The sequence below is a fragment of the Perissodus microlepis genome, chromosome 22, assembly GCF_051167445.1.
Source record: "Perissodus microlepis isolate ML-2025 ecotype Zambia chromosome 22, ASM5116744v1, whole genome shotgun sequence".
NCBI classification, from domain to species: Eukaryota; Metazoa; Chordata; class Actinopteri; order Cichliformes; family Cichlidae; genus Perissodus; species Perissodus microlepis.
In genome coordinates this window covers 17480873-17494357 of record NC_140481.1, presented here as the reverse complement: position 1 = coordinate 17494357, position 13485 = coordinate 17480873, and the positions used below count along the sequence as shown (strand labels likewise).

Sequence of the window (13485 nt, the reverse complement as noted above, 5' to 3'; positions counted from 1 at the left end):
TCACTACCACAACACGATTGGTTAAAATTAATCAACATCTTCACACTCTCACAAGCTCGCCTGCGTCTATTAGCGTTGTGTCCTCCAGTCCAGTGGCGTCGCATAATTTAGTCATGTACCTAAATCTAAACCAAAGAAGAAGAACTGATGGCAGGCGCCAGCGCAGAAGAAGAATGGTGCCGCTAGTAGTGGCTATAAATGGGCTACAGATATAAACAATCCAGGTTTCTGATCAATGTGGCTGTTCTCGTAAGTAACTCAGAGCCATACCTGTTTGTTTTAAGTCGAACTGCCCCAGAAGGAAGATTTCAGCCTCTCTACCAGAGTCACAGCCACACAAACGGAGCATCTTCATCCTATCACTGAGTTCTGTGTTGTTTCTTCGCCCACCGGCGTCGTTTTAAGAAGCGGCCACGATGCCGCTGGGTTTGAAACCATGTTGCGCCGTTTGCAAGACTAATTCTTCTTCGATGTGGAAGAAAGGAAACCAGGGAGAGATCCTGTGTAACAGCTGCACGGGAAAGAGCGCCAGCGGCGGGGCGTCAGGACCCTCCCTGTCCTCCATCACTCAGCCCAGCAATGGCGGAGGGAAACAGGTCAGTGAAACCCAGTGTGTCTAGATTAGAGCCAGGCCTGTTTGTGATGGTGTAAAGCCTCACGAGTTTGTCTTCGGGCTCTTTTTTTAGACTGGTGGAGCTGTGTGCAGACATTGCAGCTGCATCATTCACAGATAATCCTACAGGGAAAATATAATAGCGCTCTCGGAGACCACGCTGAGCTGAATTAGGAAGGTTTTCCATTTCAGTTTAAATACTGACGATCACTGTGGGGTTTTTTTTGAAGTTATTAGAAGAGCACAGGTCTCATTTCAAGACTGTAGTCTTCACTGTTCATGTGTAAAACAGTTTAACAGAAACAAGCCGGTGTGACTCCAGGAGTTTTACATGTGGTGTCGCAGATTTGATCATAATAACTGCCTGAGAAAGCACTGGGCACAACTTTCAGGCTCTTGTGCAGCAGCCTGTGCGAAATACAGATGGTAGAACATAAAAAAATAATGCTTCAAATGAAAGTCATTTGTGTTGTACAAAGTGAAAGTATTTAAATCTTTAAGAGAGGCGAAACATCTCAACAAACCCCCAAGATCATTTAAACCCTTATTTTTAATTAAAATTGGTAATATAGCAATCTGTTGTCAAGTGAGATCAAACTTGAAGGGTAAAACTATATATGCCTTAAACATTACATAGCTTCACATTTTACTGAAATATTTTTCACATTAAGTGATTAATCAGTTAACAAACAAACAAACTGATAGTTGTTAGTACTGGTCTTAGTATTGTCTCATTGTTTATTTTTCATCATCTTCTTCAACTGACAAGCTGCAGTCAATTGTCCAATCCCTTCTTGTGTTTGTCTATAGTCCAAGCAGGAGATCCACAGGAGGTCTGCACGTCTGAGAAGCACCAAGTACAAAGCTCCTGCATCAGAGAAAAAAGTCTCAACCAAAGGAAAAGGAAGACGACACATATTTAAACTCAAAAATGTACGTTTGATAATGTAAATTTGATTTTTCTTCTTTCTTGTTGAGTTCATGCATTTGACCCTTGTGTGTGCCAACCTTTTAGCCAATCAAAGCACCAGAATCTGTAGCGACTATCATCACGTCAGAATCCATATTTTATAAGGTACGGTGTTTATTGTTGCAAAGCATGAGAAACAATACTTTCACTTGAAACTGGTCTGATCTTTTTAAAGCATTAATTATATCAATTAACCTTAATCCTTTATCACTGTCAATATATCACAGGGTGTATACTACCAGATAGGAGACGTGATTAAGGTAACAGATGAAGAAGATGGGAAGCCTTACTATGCTCAGATTCGAGGCTTTGTGCAGGATCAGTACTGTGAAAAAAGTGCAGCACTGACGTGGCTCATCCCCACTCAAGCCAGCCCAAAGGACCAGTTCGATCCTGGCACCTATATTGTTGGTGAGCAGTTATTCTGGATCATGCAGTGCTCTAGTGGAATTTGTTCATTTAAGCTTTAAAAACCAAACAAAAATGTTTTGCAATAGGTCCAGAGGAGGATCTGCCCAGAAAGATGGAGTATTTGGAGTTTGTGTGCCACGCCCCCTCTGAGTACTTCAAGTCTCGGAGCACCCCGTTCCCTACTATCCCAATACGACCAGAAAAAGGCTATATTTGGACCCACATAGGACCCACACCGGCCCACACTGTCAAAGAGTCTGTCAGTGCCAACAGTTAGTGGGACTGTGATTAAAGACATGGACTCTGTTCTTAAAGAAATAAATGTACATTCACATGATGCTAGTGCAGGGTCAGCAGTCGCCAGCACATCAGCAGAGCATCTGCAGAGGTAGATGTTGCAGTCAGTGGAGGTTTAAATGTAAATAAGGTTTAAATGTAATAAACACTGATATCTGGGAGGACTGTGTCATCTGTGAGGACACAGGACGGTCTGAAATGTGACATTTGTTTTTAGTGACGCCTAGCAACAGGAACGACGGGGTCTTTCAATGACTAGTAACAGGAAGAAGCGTCACAAATGAGACACCCCCCGAATTACTTCAAACTTGGCACTGCCTCCAGTCCATACACCCGCCAAGTTGGAAGGAGAACAGACGACAAATGCATACAGAGATTCCTTCATTTATTAAGGAGATAATGATTTTGGGGTTTTCTGATCATTACTTCACATTTGAAGGCGAGTTGTAAGTTGATGGTAATGATGTCTTATTGCTTTGTGTTATTCACAAGCTGTGATGCTGAAACATATGGAAGCTTGTTTACACCACTTTTTTTTTTTTTTTTTTTTTCAGTGGTAGAAACAAGTTTACATAAAAATGTTACTTTTGTATTTGATAATAAACAAAAAGCTCTTTTCCATCACTACTGTTGCCTGTGATTTTTCTTTTGTTCCTTTTTTTTTTTTTTTTTTTTTTTTAAACTGATATAAATAAATGTTTTAAAAAAAACATTAACAGAGAGATCTGGTTGGTTTTTGCTCCAGCATCCTGATTAAACAAATGTCACGTTTGATTTATGTCAAAATGTTAGACTGGTGGTGTCTAAAGACTGGAATAAAGCCACTTGTGTCAGTTAAGCTCTTGACCGTGAACGTCTCATTGTAAAGTCTTTAAGTCGGTGGTTTGTGTCCGTTTCTCAGTCGGATGCTGTTCAGAGTCGTTTAACAATAAACACACTGTTACTTTGATTTACAGACGTAAGGTTGGGTCACGTGTATCACCGATCTCTAACCAATCAAACCGAGTTTAACCGAAGCAGGAAGTGCGCGGCAGTCATCGCTCTCTGCCTGTGCACTCCTGGATAAACGTCTCGGTGAAACTTTGGAGTCGTCGGTGAAATTCCCAGTCCGCGAAAACTTCCTCATGTCTTGAGTTTTTTTTTTTTCTCTGGGCTGGACATGGTGAACATTTCTTGATCACAATATGGGCAAATTCCAGTCCAAACACGGTGAGAAGTTGCATCTAGTTAGCATCTTTTTTTTTATTATTATTAGAAATGAAATACTTGAAATGTCTTATCACTAGCGCTCACTGTCATCTCATTATTTGGGCAGCTTCGAAGCCCCGGCAGAGTCCAGAAGGTAAGACAGAAAAGACACATGCTGTCATAGCTAATTTGTACATGAATTTATAATATTTTTTCTTTTCTTTCTTTCTTTCTTTTTTTTTCTTTTTTTTAAATATGTGGTTGTTTTTATCCTCTGCAGGACGGAGTTTGGCTTCCAGTGTGCTGAGAGAGTCGCAGAGTAGCCACATATGCAGAAGAAAGCTGACAGAGGTAATGAGTTTTATCTTTGTTCTTATATTAATAACTAATTCGAGAGAAGCTAAACCTATAACTCGCTCACCTACGTTTCCTGTATCACTGCGCTGATCTGGTGCTGACAGAAAAGAGTTTAGACCTGAAGCTGGTGCAGTAATGCCCGGGTACTATTCAGCTCCGGAAACCAGCCAGGTTTTACTAGTAATTTCGGTAATAATGTAGGATCTAAGGGCCCAAAAAGCAAAATCATATTTTGTGTAAGCTTCTTTCAACAAATAAATAAATGCACATTAAAGCCAAGTACATGTGTTCTTATGGTGCAGAAAAAACCGCACTGCCTCTTTAAACGCCTTTAACACAGCATCCAGGGCTTCATTTCAGTCGTGCCAGCTTGGGGACAAACTGCTCACATCTATCCAGGAGACATAAAAGATGTTTGGAAGGTGGTCGTTTATTTATTTCTCCACCCTTCCTCCTCCATCTCTATAAAGAGACTTCCAAGTCTGTGAAGTTCAGCACACCCACCCCCCTCCAGACAGCGAGGTCTTTATGCCCAACTTCACTGAGGGGGAAAAAGAGAAAAAAGGAAAAAAAAATCCACATCTGGGACTGCTTTCCTGCCCCAGCCAGACGGGTGAGGGTGCGAGGTGGGGTGTTTGGGGCTGGAGTGGGTGAAGTGTGGCTTGTTTCAGTTCATAAATGGCATCAAGTGTAATAATGTTTTTTTTTTTATTTGTTTGCTTCTGAGACCACCTGATTAAAAACACTGATTGCATTTGTCTTACACACTTTAAGGACAGAAAATTCACTGATCCAGCTTTTCAAGTGTTTGATCTCTTAATATCTTTGGGCATAACTTGTTATTTTAAGGCCAATAAAGTCTGAAGCTCAGGACAATATTTGCACAGGGCTGCTGTAAGAAAAAAAAAGTTCTGGAAAGTTCTGCAGTTTGGAAAAAGATGTTGACTCTGCCAAGATTTTTAAAGGGCTGTGGTGGAGGTTCTGCGCTTGGAGCACTTCCTGCGATTACATTTTCCAACCCAATGTAGTTTTATCCCCCATGACACCACTGCTGTGAAGTGGTAATGTCAAAAGCATCTCTTTTTCCAAAAGATGACTCCGTTCTTTGCATCTTTGTTAGAAAGTCTTCCCCTTAAAATCACATTTAAAACGGAACAGTTTAAAAAAGATTTTGTAGAGATAACTAAACAATGAAGTCTTTTATGTGCAACGTTCGATGTATCCAGTGAGGGGGGAGGAGGGGAGCGCCGTGGGTAAAAATTTTAAACACGCCGACTCATAGGTGAATGTTTACATACCTGTCAAGTACCACTGAGGCAGGCTCAGGTGTTGACAGGTTGACTGTCTAAAGAATGGACAAACCTGTTTCCTTTCCTATGATCTTCCGTCAAGTATGTGTGCAGAAAAGAGGCTGAATAATTACAGTTTTAAGTAAATGTTGGCATACTGAGCAGAAAAGGCGTGGCGAGTTTAACTTGAAGTTCAAAGAAAACAATCCTGTCTAGTTTTTGGTTTAGACAGAGAATCCAAACTTCTTTTCAAAATAATGTGTTCAAAATGTGGATTTTGTGATTATATTTGGGTTATAGTCCATCCCGCAAGCCAATTATAGACCAAACAATCTGAGTTTGTTCACTTACATTCCTCAAATTGAATTCTACCAAATGTGAAGTTGTTTTAGTTGCTTAGCTAAATGTTCAAAATACCAGATTGATAGAAGCAGCTCAATGTGAACTATCAGTAAACATGTAAATATGCATTAGTATACAGTCATGTGATAAAGAGGGTTTACACAGTTGTGCAGGAAAACTAAGTCCACACTTACCGCTTCCATAGGAATTATGCAGCAGCCGGGAGCTGCCAATTAAATGCATTTGATTAACTGATCAAGAGAGTTTGAGCACCTCTAAAAACAGATGTTTGGCCGGTTTGCTGGTCTGGAGCATTCAGGTGTGTTTTAACACAATGCCAAGGAGGAAAAATGTCATCAGTGATCTTAAAGAAACTTAATTGTTGATGTCCATCCATCTGGGAGGAGTTAAAAGGCCATTTCCAAACAGTTTAAGTTCATCATTCTACAGCTAATGGAAAACATTTAAGCTAGCTGTCAATCTTCCCAGGAGTGGATGCCTCAGCATATTCACCCCAAAGTCAGACTGTTCAGTGCTCAGAGAAAAGCCCAAAAAACTTAGTTAACATGTTAAATGTTACAGCTCATGACAGTACAATTAGAAAAAGACTGAAAAAGATTGGCTTGTCTGGAAGTGTTTCCAGGAGAAATGCTCTTCTTTGTAAAAAGGTTGCACAACTTAGGTTTGCAAAGTTGGACCTCAAAAAACTGCAAGACTTCAGGAAAAATGTCCTTTGGACGGATGAGACCAAAGTGGAAATGTTTGACCATAAAGCACAGCATCACATTTGGAGAAAACCAAACTCAGCATATCAGCACAAACACCTCACACCAACTTTCAAGCACGGTGGTGGAGGGGGGATGGTTTGGGCTTGTTTTGCAGCTACAGGACTCACCACTTTGCAGTCATCGAGTTAACCCTGAATTCCTCTGAATACCAAAGTATTCTAGATTCAAATGTGTGGCCACATGTCTGAGAGGTCAAGCTTGGCCAAAATGACAACGATCCCCAAAACATCAGCAAACAGAAAGGCTGAAAAGAAAAAAATCAAGGTCATGCATAGGACCCTCAATGAACTGAAGCGATGCTGTAAAGAAGAGTTGGCCAAAATTCCTCCATAACAATATGAGAGACCACTGAAGTGGTTCTACAGGCTATTAGGTGTGGACCTAGTTGCATAGATGTGCATCAGCTACACATTAGTGAAATGAACTCAAGCTGCTCACTGAAATCAGGATGGGCCCATGGACTGACGGGTGATGCCGCCTTCTTTCATCAAAGCTTCACTGCAGGCAGAGCGTGGCAGGATACGCTGGGTGTGTTGCCTGCATCTGAACATGAATGCGGGTGTGCAGACTTGCCCACAAATTATCACTCCCTGTGTTGCTCAACTGCATCTGCTGAAGCATCAGTGTGACATGGGTGAGGGACATGTTGGCAGATAAGAGGCTTTTTGTTCCTGTCTTCTTTTGTTTTGCACTGGAAGACTAAAGCAGAAAAAGATTCATTTTCTTAAAGTATTATTTATTCGATATTTTTCAAGTAACAGAAATTGATCCAAGTCCTTTCATCAACCCTGTCTGCTGTAGGATTTGAAAATATGTGTAAATGCATATAAGTATATAATGGATTTAGAGGATTTAAAGTAAGCTGACTTATCAACACATATACAGTGTGTCTAAACCTAAACCTGAAGTGCAAAGAGGTCCAGCCAAGACTCAGGATTTAAGTGAGCGTTTTCATCTTCGTGTATTTATGCAAGAAAGCATGCGAAAAGATGTCAACCATGTCAAACATGCGGGTAAACCGGCTTTCTTCTTCTTTGCAGTGCCATATGTTTGTGTGTTTAAACGTGTGCAAAGTAAGCCAAAAGTATTCATACCACTGCTTTGTGTTTTGTGGTTCATAAAAAGGAAAAATGCACAGATTATTCAACATTGCTCACATCTGGAGATCCATCTTCACACTCACGGGACAAGAAAATCACTTAATTGCTTCCTCCCGCTCTTAAATGTGTCCTCTGATAATTTACACTCTTGACTCTTTTCACAGAACTTGTATGTGGAATTGAGGAAAAGCACTTCTGATCATAACTGCAACATGAAGGGTGAGTGGGCGATCACACGTCATCCTGTTCCCCGTCTAAGGTTTTTAAAGGTTTAATTGTTTAGTGAATGTCATCGGGTTTTATCCACTTAAACGAAACAATGGAAATAGTTCATATAAGACTAAGACAGAGCCTTACATGAGTAATCAGAAAGATACAAGATAGACCGCAATAATTTTAAGTACCCATAAACTGTGAGTCTGTTAAAAAAGAGAATTATGATGCATTTTTGTGCTGTTTAGTGGTTCAGCCACCAGAAGAAGAGAAGACGCCCGATAAAGGGACCAATTTTCACTTCAAGTGCAAGAAGGAAACAAAGAGGAGAAGCAGCCGTGCTGCTGTGAGTGAGGTAACTGGTAACCTCGTTATTTGATATTCAAATAACGTTATAATATAGTATAATTGTAGCAACTGGTGTGTACTCAGATTTTGTTTTTTCCAAGACTGGTGGGGTTGGTTGCCGGGACTTCGTGGAGTTTTCTAGTAAAACGTGATGAGACGACTCCTTCTGACTGTGAAGAAGTCGCGCAGAAAAAGCTGCATAAACACCCATTTTTAAATATGTATTCTTGAAATGGACTAAACAAACCTGATAAAACATGTTATCTTATCAGGTTGGTTGCAGGCTGTTATGGAGGATTTTGCTATTTTAAAGGGGCTGTAATGTTCTCAGTGGCCACTTTGTTTTTTTTAGCCATTTAAGTACTTATATTTATTGAGACAATCACATGGGAGCAACTCATGTGATTGTTAGAGAGAGATGGGTATTTCAGAAACTGCTGATCTGCTGGGATTTTCCCACATGCTCATCTCTAGGCCTTGTAGAAGTTTTTGATTTTGGGGTCAGAGGAGAATGGCCAGTTTGCTTTGAGCTGATAGGAAGGCAACAGTAGTTCAAATAACCAGTCATATGCAGAAGAGCATCTCTGAACATCTCTGAACTGTGAAGGGCTACAGCAGCAGAAGACCACACCGGGTGCCACTCCTATCAGCTGAGAACAGGAAACTGTGAAAGCATGGCTCCATCCTGCCTTTTGTCAGTAGTTCAGGCTGCTGGTGGTGTAATAGTGTGGGGATATTTTGTCAATATGGCCAAAACCTCTGAAGAATGTTTTCAGCACTTGTTGAATCTGTGCCATGAAGAATTAAAGCATCTCTGAAAGAAAAAGGGAGTGTAATAGTAAGGTGTACATAATAATAATAATAATAATAATAATAATAATAATGATAATAATAATAAAATGTCTCATGAGTGTAAAGTTACAGTACATATACATATAATAAGCAAATACACATATTACTGTAAATGTCAAACTATGGCATCAGTATTATTCTGACAGCATGTTCGCATGTGAACACAGGGCATGGAGGGTAACGTGCTGCCTGGAGACGACTCTCAGCAGGAGTGGACCTTCACACTGTACAATTTTGACAACACAGATGAGGTCAAGAAAGAGGTAAGAGAGGGTTTTTTTTTTGTTTTTGCTGCTGACATATTTCAGATGTAAAATGTCTCTGTATGCAGTGTGTATATCTGTGTTCTGCAGGACATGTCCAGCCTGATGCACTCCGTGTTTGAGGTTTTAGAGACATCGGTGAAGCAGCCTTGCAGTGGCACAAGGCCCCTCAGGATCAAGCTAGCTGTAACTTCCTCACATTATCCAAACAAGAGCTCAAACACAGGTACGTGTTATTGTGATTTTTAGGATTCAAGGACCCAAAACTAAACAGTTCATGACCATCAAGATTTTAATAAGCTTCTAAACTGTCAGCAATGCCAACATCCTGCACTCACTGAAAACAGATGCAGAGCAGGAGCAGAGTGGATCTCAGGAGGCCGGACGTCCAATGAGAAGGCTCTTCTGTGTGGATGAAAACAAAGAGCGCAGAAAGCACTACCAGGATCTAGCTGGCATTGAAAATTATGCCTCCAAGTTTGACAATGCAGGTATCATAAAAGCTCCATTCATTCTGTGTGTGTGTGTGTGTGTGTGTGTGTGTCCTTTGGAAAATACACTTAAGGGTTTTTTTCTTCTGTTTTTTTTAGACTCACCTCCTCTTCAGCAACATCTAGTGGTGCACTGTGAGAACTCTGTGCATTCTGAGTCACCTCAAGACCTCCGTGTTGTTCACTCCATGAGAAGCAGATCCATGTGTGATAGGACCAGAGCTGAGAGAAAGTCCTGCAGGTTGCATGGCCGGCACCCTGCTTCGTGGTGCCATCCTACCCAGACTCTCCTTCGAGCCTCCCAGAGCCTCCCGCGTCGCTCCCACAGCAGGAAGCTTCACTCCACGGTACAATATTCTGCCTCGCCCCATACACACGCTGGCTTCCAGGCACAGCCAGGACAAGACAGGGAGACGTTTTACAGCCTTCAGCCTTCCTTTGGTGTCCCGCTGGCCCAGAGACATGAGCACCATCACTTCCATGAGCATCATCACCATCATCACCACTACCACCCATCATAACCTCATGTGATACACATATAAGACAGGTAAGAGCAGCTTAGTAATATTTTAGCTTAGTCTTCACCTTATTCTGGATTTTCTTTTCTCATCAGTGCCCCAATACAGATATTATAATGTCAAATGTGAGACACATGCATGCAATAAAGTTGTTTAGACTGTTATTATTTATATGAGGATGGCTCTGTTAGTACAGGGGCAGTGACCACAGTATCTCCCCTGACAAAAATCCTCAGTTGCACAACAATGCCCTGCAAGCATGCACCTCTATGTTGTACAAAGTAGTTTGGTTGGAAAAGAATAGCAGATACATAAAATGAAGTACATGATGGCAAAATAGTTCAAACTGTGTTAAACGCCAAACATTTGGTGTGCTGTGAGGAGGAAAGTGAAGCTTCTCGTGAGCATTCAGATGTTGTTCCTGCTAATCTGTCTGGCAAAAGTTGCAAATAGAAACCACGTCCAGCGAAGGACGTGAGACAGCTGTTGCTATTTATAACCTCAACCCTCTTACTTACCCTCTGTGCCTCTCTCCTGCCTCACCAGAGCAAAACACCCAGAGAGACAGCAACAGAAGATACCAACGGAGCAGCAGCTACAAAAGAGACAAGACGCTGAATCAAATACATACCAACACACACAAAAAAAACTAAAGACATGAAGTCCCTGCGATTCCTTGCTGCTGAGGGCTTCATTCAGGCTGGTGCGAGAACTCTGGAAAACCTCACCTGTGTGTCTTTTAACCTCTACCCACTTCTCTTCAAGGCCTGCTACCTCCACGAGCAGGCTGAGGTGCTGCATGCTTTGGTCCAGATGTGGCCTCTTCCTGAACTCAACCTACAAAGACTTCTGGGAAAGACAGCCGACTGTCAGTTAGACCTCACATCTCGCACCTGCCGGCTTTGTCTGGAAGCAATTCTCAACGGCCTAAAGGTACCAAACCACCCACCTTGAATGTACCCCTAATCATTTTCATTTCAGTTGCATTTCTGTTGTCATTGCCTTAAAACACTCATGAATAGTCACCTTTAATGTAATATTCTCTTGTTTTCGAAGGATTATGTGCTGTCTCCCCCGAGAACATATGCCAAGAGCCTTCACACGGTGGACCTGACTGCCCTTAAGGACACTGAGCATCAGGCCTGCCCTTGTAAATCCACCCTGGGTCGATGGGCAAGAACCCAGCTCCTGACAAAACTGTGCTACGAGACCATGGTGGCCATGCAAGATACGGACGTGTCCCAATCTGCCTTTGAAACATCTGTTGACGTCTGTCTGAACGGCTTCGTCACAGGCCGCAACTACGAGCTGGTAGCTCAGGCCTTCCTGCTCCTCCGTTACTGTCCCCTGAAGCTTCGCTTTGTTAGTTTTAGGGCGGATTCTCTCACTCTCAAGCAGCTGTTCTATGTTCTTCGCCTAGCAGAGCCAGAGTCCATCACAAAGCTGGAGGTGGTGCACAATATTCCTCTAGAGGCCTCACACCTGGAGGTGCTGCTGTCCAGGGTGGAATTCCCCAAATTACAGTCTCTGACCCTGCCAGCCAGTGCCCTGGATGTCAGGAGGCTCGGTTCTGACGACGAGGATCTGCTGGCCACCATTGGCAACCTGCTGGCACGACTGAGCAGCCTCACTGAGCTCTATGTTGGTTTTTCTACTCTCACTGGACACCTGCGGAGACTGCTAAAGTGAGTACAAGCACAGACAGGGAGCAATAAAGAGACAGACAACAAGGTGCCCTAAGTTTGTCTATTCTTGTAATGCATGCTGATTGTAGACCTGATCAGCAACAACACCAAGAGCTTTAACACAGCTCAAAATACCCATCTTTAACCTTTGTCAATTGTACAACAGTGGAAGGTATTCTGTTGTTAAAATTGCTGATGTGGTGCCAGTGCGAGGACAGGTGGCTGCAGGACAAAGACCCGCTGGGTATTCTTCACCTTCAAATGGAAATAGAACAGGAGCGAGTATGCACAGTATAGATTTTGTAATGTAAAATGTTTTGATGCTCAACAAACAAGGTATAGATGAGCAAAAGCTTGCAGCACATTGTTCATAAAATTAACAAATAAGTGAGCAAAGACTTTGACAAAAGATTGAATTTGCGTTTACAAAGATGTACAGATGGGTGACCAACCAACATAATGAAAAACATTTTCATACTGATGAAGTGGATCTCTACGTCCTATGTACTTCACTGATTTAACGTAACACTTCCGTCGAAGGAAAACGTGCCAGCCTGTAGCGTATAAGAGCCATGAGTGTTCTCTTTTATCCTTTGTCACCTGTTAGCTGTACCTTTTTAAGCATTTCCTGTACTGCTCCTGTTTGACTACAAATGTCTACCTCTATTAGCATTTCATACCAGAGTCATTTTTATTCTCCCTTGTTTCCTTCTCACAGTCCTCTCAACACACCTCTACTATGCTTGGAGTTGGCCAACTGCTGCCTGAACCGTGTGGACATGACCTACCTGGCCAACAGTCTCCACAGTGAGACCCTGGTTCACCTTGACATCAGTGGACACAACCTCTTTGACTCTTTCTCCACCCCTGTACACAAATTGCTTAGCAGGAGTTCGGGAACTCTGGCGAGATTGGCTCTCGAGGAGTGCAACATAAAGGACGAGCACATGGACGCCTTCACTAATGCTCTGGCTTGCTGTCAGCAACTGGAGGAGCTCAGACTTATGGGAAACCCTCTGACATCTGTTGCCCTGCTTAGGTTATTCTCCACTCTATCTGCAGGGTTTCCCAAGTTAAGGTACATAGAAGCACCTGTGCCCCGTGAATGTTACGCAGATGATGTCACGTATCCTCTGGACGATTCGGTCTTGCTGCGTTACAACACGGAGCTGTTTCAGGAGATCAGGATCCAGCTGATGGCCGTCCTGGAAAGAGCAGGTAGAGATGGGGTGGAAGTGTGCACCCCCATCATGGGGGCCTACGATCCAGACATCAATGAAACCAGTAATGAGCTGGGGGTGTCCATGTTGAAATCTTTTAACGCCGTCATCGGCACTTTTATAGGTACGATAACCGATGTGAACAACAGGAGATCCCAGACTTGGAAAGATGATTGATTTTTACTGTGACTAGTCCTGAGCTCAAAGTCTGCTGCTTCATTCAAGCCCAACACTGTGAAAATGGATCCAGTAAACCAGATTTAACTATAGTTAAGACAGGAATTATGTTAGTGTCAACAAATGCTAACTGTTTTCTTCCAGGACTTAATTATATAAACTAAACAGATGTGCAATGCAGATAGCAACTATATTGGTTATTGCTAAGATGTTTTATTAGCTGTATATACAGTGCATGTTGTTTTAATTTATATATTCTTGTTTAAATGCTGTAACTATATTTATAAGCAGCCCAACACTGAAACATGTGACAGATCCTTCTATAGTAATTCTGAAACTGTAATTTGTCATATCAATATCAAA

General features: G+C 42.1%; 3 protein-coding genes across 3 annotated transcripts; all 3 read left to right on the top strand.

The window, feature by feature from the left end:
- Nucleotides 1-107: 107 nt before the first annotated feature.
- On the top strand, nt 108-2915 carry gatad1 (GATA zinc finger domain containing 1). Its single transcript, XM_084919061.1, has 5 exons — nt 108-596; nt 1424-1546; nt 1629-1688; nt 1811-1994; nt 2081-2915. The coding sequence occupies exons 1-5, from the start codon at nt 417-419 to the stop codon at nt 2269-2271; spliced, it is 738 nt and encodes a 245-aa protein (XP_084775187.1). The 5' UTR covers nt 108-416; the 3' UTR covers nt 2272-2915.
- A 457-nt stretch (nt 2916-3372) lies between these two features.
- On the top strand, nt 3373-10681 carry LOC146362884 (protein naked cuticle homolog 2). The gene is made up of 10 exons (XM_084919767.1): nt 3373-3500; nt 3607-3633; nt 3760-3830; nt 7520-7574; nt 7817-7923; nt 8936-9031; nt 9122-9257; nt 9379-9522; nt 9622-10069; nt 10587-10681. Exons 1-9 carry the CDS (start codon nt 3476-3478, stop codon nt 10041-10043), a joined length of 1083 nt encoding a protein of 360 aa, XP_084775893.1. The 5' UTR covers nt 3373-3475; the 3' UTR covers nt 10044-10069; nt 10587-10681.
- Nucleotides 10665-13404, top strand: lrrc14b (leucine rich repeat containing 14B). The gene is made up of 3 exons (XM_084919768.1): nt 10665-10973; nt 11097-11725; nt 12444-13404. Exons 1-3 carry the CDS (start codon nt 10698-10700, stop codon nt 13120-13122), a joined length of 1584 nt encoding a protein of 527 aa, XP_084775894.1. The 5' UTR covers nt 10665-10697; the 3' UTR covers nt 13123-13404.
- The last annotated feature ends 81 nt before the right edge of the window (nt 13405-13485 follow it).